This window comes from Mauremys reevesii, linkage group 1 (genome assembly GCF_016161935.1).
Source record: "Mauremys reevesii isolate NIE-2019 linkage group 1, ASM1616193v1, whole genome shotgun sequence".
Lineage (NCBI taxonomy): Eukaryota > Metazoa > Chordata > Testudines > Geoemydidae > Mauremys > Mauremys reevesii.
In genome coordinates this window covers 3,643,725-3,650,440 of record NC_052623.1, presented here as the reverse complement: position 1 = coordinate 3,650,440, position 6,716 = coordinate 3,643,725, and the positions used below count along the sequence as shown (strand labels likewise).

General features: G+C 45.6%; 1 protein-coding gene across 1 annotated transcript; it reads left to right on the top strand.

The window, feature by feature from the left end:
• The first annotated feature begins 598 nt into the window (after positions 1–598).
• LOC120395979 (olfactory receptor 52R1-like) lies at positions 599–1,546 on the top strand. The gene has a single exon (XM_039520816.1). It carries the CDS (start codon positions 599–601, stop codon positions 1,544–1,546), a length of 948 nt encoding a protein of 315 aa, XP_039376750.1.
• Positions 1,547–6,716: the final 5,170 nt, after the last annotated feature.

Sequence of the window (6,716 nt, the reverse complement as noted above, 5' to 3'; positions counted from 1 at the left end):
TGGTGGGAGGTGAATCAGTCTCAGTCCTGCCACGAAAAGGGGGATAAAGACTGGGGAAATATTTTGGGGGGAAGACAGAGTTTTCAAACAACTCTCCAATAAATGTTTGTTTAAACTATTTGGTGGTGGCAGCTACTAGATCTAAGCTGATAAATAAGTTTAGGGGTTATCTCATGCAGGTCCCCACATCTGTACCCTATAGTTAAGAGTGGGGGTAACACTTTGACAAATGCATAACCAGTATCCACACTTATTTTTTTCCTGCTGGTACCTATTAATGTTTCCCACATCACAACACATTATTGACACATGGAGCAGCATAAAGTATGGAATTGGCATTAGTAGGGTCATTTGTTCATAATTAATTTCTCTGAATAATTAAAATGTCATTTTTCTGTGAGTGACCAATCAGCTTCACCCACGAGAACAGCCTCCATTAGTACATGTAGTGTCTCATATTAATATTGTCTCTCCATCCAGGCATTTGTATTGTGATCATCACCCTAGAGCCTGGGCACATACAGGAAGTCAGGAGAACATACGGTACATGCAGGAGACACCGTTCTGCCTCAGAGTTGGACACCTTCTCCCCTACTCCATGTCAGATTCCAACACAACCGACTTCACCAACCCCTCCACCTTCATCCTGCAGGGTATACCTGGCCTGGAGGCAGCCCATGTCTGGATCTCCATCCCCTTCTGCACCATGTATACCATAGCCATCCTGGGGAACTTCACTATCCTGTTCATTGTGAAAATGGAGCCGAGCCTCCATGGCCCCATGTACTATTTCCTCTGCATGCTGGCCGTCACCGACCTGGTTGTGTCTACGTCCATCCTCCCCAAAATGCTGGCAATCTTCTGGTTCAATTCCCGGGAGATTGATTTCAGTGCCTGCCTCACCCAGCTGTATGTCTTTCACTCCTTCTCAGTGATAGAGTCAGGGATCTTCATGGCCATGGCTTTTGATCGCTATGTGGCCATTTGTGATCCCCTGAGACATGCAACCACACTGACAAACCCTGTGGTGGCTAAAATCATCCTGGCCGTGGTGCTACGTGGCAGCATGCTCATATTACCTTACCCCTTCCTGTTGAGGAGGTGGCCATATTGTAGAACCAACATCATCCCTCAGCCATACTGTGCCCACATGGCCGTGATGAAGCTGGCATGTGCCGACATCCGTGTTAGTAGTTACTATGGCCTCTTTGTGCTATTCTGTGTGATGGGCCTGGATGTCATTTTTATTATTTTGTCCTATATCCAGATCCTCAGGGCCATCTTCTCCCTCCCCACAAAAGATGCGCGTCTCAAGACTTTTGGGACCTGCAGCTCCCACCTCTGTGCCATCTTAGTCTTTTATATCCCGGGTCTATTCTTCTCTCTCTCTTACCGGTTTCACCAGAATGTGCCCCTGCATTTCCATGTTCTCATTGCCAATGTGTACTACTTGATGCCCTCCATGCTGAACCCTATCATCTATGGGATGAGGACCAAACAGATCCGGGGCAGGCTGCTCCGGCTCTTCACTCACAAAGGGACTTAAAGTTTTATCCTGACTCTCTGACCGAGTCTGTGAAGAGCTGGCTGGTGACATGGTGCTGGGCCCTCTTCTCTGAATCACTTACTGGGCAGTCAGAGACACATTAAACCCTTTCCTGACCTTACTATATATTGTCAGCTTTGGAATCGGTCTGGGTACAATTAATTAACACATAGGGTTTTCACCTTTTAATATTTGGTAACTGAACCCCTGAGACTCCTGCACCCTCTTTTACTATTTTCTCAAGGCTCTGCCCCTTGCCCCACCTATTCCCCCAAGGTTCTGCTCACTTAAGAACATAAGAACAGCCATAGTGGGTCAGACCAAAGGTCCATCCAGCCCAGTATCCTGTCTTCTGACAGTGGCGAATGCCAGATGCCCAAAGGGAGTGAACCTAACAGATAATGATCAGGTGATCTCTCTCTGCCATCCATCTTCACCATCTGACAAACAGAGGCTAGGGACACCATTCCTTACCCAATCCTCGCTAATAGCCATTAATGGACTTAACCTCCATGAATTTATCCAGTTCTCTTTTAAATCCTGTTATAGTTGTAGCCTTCACAACGTCCTCAGGCAACGAGTTCCACTGGTAGACTGTGCACTGTGTGAAGAAGAACTTCCTTTTATTTGTTTTAAACCTGCTGCCCATTAATTTCATTTGGTGGCCCCTACATCTTATATTATGGGAACAAGTAAATAACTTTTCCTTATTCAGTTTCTCCACACCACTCATGATTTTATATACCTCTTATCTATAATCCTCTGAACATTTTCTAATTCCAGAATATCTTTTTTGAGATGAGAAGACCACAGTGTTCACTATGTGGGTGTACCATGGATTTATATAAGGGCAATAAGATGTTCTCCATCCCTTTTTTAATGATTCCTAACATCCTGTTTGCTTTTTTGACTGCCGCTGCACACTGCATGGGTATCTTCAGAGAACTATCCACGATGACTCCAAGATCTCTTTCCTGATTAGTTGTAGCTAAATTAGCCCCCATCATATTGTATATATATTTGGGGTTATTTTTTCCAATGTGCATTACTTTACGCATTGGAAAAAACTTCTCTGTTTCCCTTCCTCCATCACTCACTGGATCAGCTCTGATTCCTCCTCCTCCCCCCCCACCCCCAACTGGGCTCACTCTGCAGTGGGGCTGGGAAGGAGCTTGCAGTGAGTGCAGTGAGGACCCAGCTCTGGGCCCACAGGCCCCGCAGCAGCAGAGAGGGAAGCCAGGGAGCCCCACACAAATAGCTGAGGCTTGGGAGCAGAGCTGTGAGGCAGGCAGGTAAGGCTGTGAACCGTACAGCTTGTGAGCCCTGACCCTCACCTACCATTTCCTCAGGGCAGAGACCTTTGTCTGCCTTATTTCTTTAGCTTTCAGCTCCCGTCTGGGGGCCTGTATCAGACAGGATTCCTACAACGGGTGTGGGCCGGGAGCTCTTTGTTATCTGAACTTTGGTGCACAAAGGACTCTTTAAAACGTATTGTTCTAAAGGATCAAACCAGTGCGTCCGGCCTGATTCCATACACAGTTTGCCACTACTGCCCCCCATTCTTGCTTGTTAAGGCTAGAGAAGTGTTGCTGCTGCATAAGCAATGTAGGTGTCTAAAGAATATCTTCCGTGTGACGTAATGGTGCCTCTCCTCTCCCTTCTTTCCCTGTGTTCAGGGTCATGGATCCTTCCTCCCATCCCCACCCCCAATTGTTGATTAAGGAAAGTTGTGCTGACAATTGTTGTAAAGAAAAATGTGTTTAATGCTGTAAACAGTAAACAGGGGCAGGTATATGCATGATATGGCCATTGCTAGTCATTATATGGGCATTTATATTACTAAAGAAGGGGGTTGGGTATGTTTTACAAATGTGTGTATTTACATAATAACTTAGATAAATGAGTGTCATGTGATTAACCTGGTGCTTACTCAACAGTTGGGTCAAGGGAAACAAGTACTGCAATAAAGGGGTCCATTTTTTTCAATCCGAGTCCAGGTCCTCCTGTTCCTTCTTTCCATCTCTAACACGATCATTGTATGTGAAGTTATAAAGTTGTGCTATGTACGTGAAAAGTGCAAAGTCATGCATCTGGGGATTAATAACAAGAATTTTTGTTTTAAGCTGGGGACTCATCAGCTGGAATTAACAGAGGAGGAAAAGGAACTCTGAGTATTGGTTGATCACAGGATGACTATGAGCCGCCAATGTGATATGGCCATTAAAAAAGCTAATGCAGTCTTTGGATGCATCAGGCGAGGTATTTCCAGTAGAGGTAAGGAGGCATTAGTACTGTTATACAAGGCACTGGTGAGACCTCATCTGGAATATTGTGTGCAGTTCTGGTCTCCCATGTTTAAGAAGGATTTATTCAAACTGGAACAGGTAGAGAGAAGGGCAACTAGGATGATCCGAGGAATGGAAAACTTGTCATATGAAAGGAGACTCAAAGAGCTTGGTTTGTTTAGCCTAACCAAAAGAAAGCTATGGGGAGACATGATTGCTCTTTATAAATATACCAGAGGAGTAAATACCAAGGAGGGAGAGGAATTATTTAAGCTCGGCACCAATGTGGACACAAGAACAAATGGATATAAACTAGCTGTCAGGAAGTTTAGACTTGAAATTAGATGAAGGTTCTAACCATCAAAGGAGTGAAGTTCTGGAACAGCTTTCCAAGGGGAGTAGTGGGGGCAAAGGAAATATCTGGCTTCAAGACTAAGCTTGATAAGTTTATGGACTATTAGCGATAAATATGCCCAATGGTCTGTGCTAGGATGTTAGCTGGGGTGGGATCTGAGTTACTGCAGATAATTCTTTCCTGGGTGCTGGCTGGTGAGTCTTGCCCACATGCTCAGGGTTTTGCTGATCGCCATATCTGGGGTCAAAAAGGAATTTTCCTCCAGGGCAGACTGGGGGTTTTTCACCTTCCTTTGCAGCATGGGACATGGGTCACTTGCTGGACGATTCTCTGCACCTTTAAGTCTTCAAACCAGGATTTGAGGACTTCACTGGCTCAGACATAGGTTAGGGGTTTGTTACAGGAGTGGATGGGTGAGATTCTGTGGCCTGCGTTGTCCAGGAGGTCAGACTAGATGATCATAACGGTCCCTTCTGACCTTAAAGTCTATGAGTCTATGTGTTACTGAAAGATGCTGTGAAGCTGAAAACATGCACAGCTAGCTTTTGGGCACAACAATGAAGGGGCTACACAGTGATAGTGGCCATTCAGAAAAGACAATGGACTCAGTGTTTCATCCAGAATTTGAGTTATGGCTGCTACGGCTCAGCAGGGCATTCACGGTCATGTGACCAGACCACAGGAAATGAACTCCATTTTGGCATCTGTATTTTTCCACAAACTGGGCTGGGAACTTAGCTTGGAAGAAAGGGTGCCCACCATGTGAAAACCTATAAAAATGGGGAGTGGCCTCATCACGTGTCTCCCCTCCCCTCACAAGGGAACAGCTGGACATACAGGAGAAACAAGGATTAAACTGGGGGAACTGCTGGTCTCAGGCTAAAGGGATTTCTAGGTGGTTAATGGAAGGAAGCTTGGTGAACTGCTTCTATCATCAGTGAGGGTGAGATATTGCTAATTCAAACCCTATCTGTCAAGTAGATGAGGCTCAGTTAGCTTTTTTGGTTATTTGCTAGGCAATATGCTTTGATCTGTTTGCTATCACTTATAATAACTTGAAACCAATCTCCCTGTCATTAATAAACTTGTTTTATCATTTATCCTAACCTGACTTTTGAGTGAAGTGTCTGGGAAAATCTCAGCTTGACAAAAAAGCTGCATATCTTCCCCACGTCGAGAGGAGGGGGAAGCAAACTATATTAATGAACTTGAACAGTTCTGATCTTCTGGGTTTCTGCTGCAGCAGGGATGCAATGCTGGGGAGATGGGAAATTGTCTGGTGCTCCACTGTAAATCGATAAGTGGCTTAGGTAAAGCGTTCAGGTAACTTACTTGGGTGTGTGATGCCACCTTCTGTGGGGTTAGGTCCTACCAGGCCCCAGGGAGGCGGGTTGTGTATCATCAGCAGAGCAGCATGAGAAAGGCCAACCCAGCTGAAGTGTTAGGAGGCACAGCGGTTCCAATGTCTCCAGACTTAACCCCGCACGACAACCTGTCACAACCATTTCTATCTAGTAAAGGCCTATACCATGCTCAGGATTTCCTTTCTTTCTAATATACTTGAAAATCTTCTTTTCCATAACCTGCTAGCCCTGGATTTGTCTCTGGTGTCTTTTGCTGCCCTTATCCATTTTCGATACTTCATAACTTCTCATTTCTATCAATTGCTATCCTCTTCCCCTGCTTTAGAGGCACTGATGGATGGTCTCCTCCTGTCAATGGATGGGGGGGCAGACACCCATACTCAGCCTTCTGGATATCTTTGCATTGTTTGAACCTGTTGTCAATGAGATACTGCTGTCTCACTTAGCAGGCAGCCGGAGTCCAGAGGGATGCACTAAATTGGTCTAAATCCTTGACAGAATGTACCCAAGTAGTGGTAAAAGGAAACTGCACTTCCAGCACTAGGGCACTTTCTGGTGGAGTCCCAGAGGATCAATTGTCTCTCTGGGGCTTTTCAGCATCTCCATGCAGCTTCTATGGGAACTGGTCACACAACCCAGACTCTAACAACAGCAATATTCAGGTAAAACTGAGCTCCTCCGATCCTTCCCACATGACTACATTGCTATCACTAAAGCCAGTCATTTCTTGGACAAAATAGCTGTCTGAAACTAAAGCCAAGCAAGATAGAGGTGAGGATAAGTCCTTCAATGGCTGTTAGCCAGGATGAGCAGGGATGATGTCCACAGCCTCTGTTTGCCGGAAACTGGCAGTGGGTGAGTGAGGGTGGATCACTTGATGATTCCCTGTTCTATTCGTTCCCTCTGGGGCACCTGGCACTGGCCACTGTCGGCAGACAGGACACTGGGCTGGATGGATCTTTGAGCTGATCCAGTATGACCATTCTTACTTTCTTATGTTCACTGAGGTATGGAATGGCATGTTGGTGTTGTATTGTGTTTACCTGGATATGGGTAGCTCTTGTGATATCTAAAGTAGAGGAATTGCATTAACAAGCTGTAACCGGGGTTCCATGGGGGGCCACACTGAAATTATTCAGTTAGGGGAAACTGCAAAGTAAGGTTGA

Excerpts from the sequence above, each read along its gene's own strand:
- LOC120395979 (XM_039520816.1), top strand. The coding sequence starts at position 599 with ATGTCAGATTCCAACACAACCGACTTCACCAACCCCTCCACCTTCATC.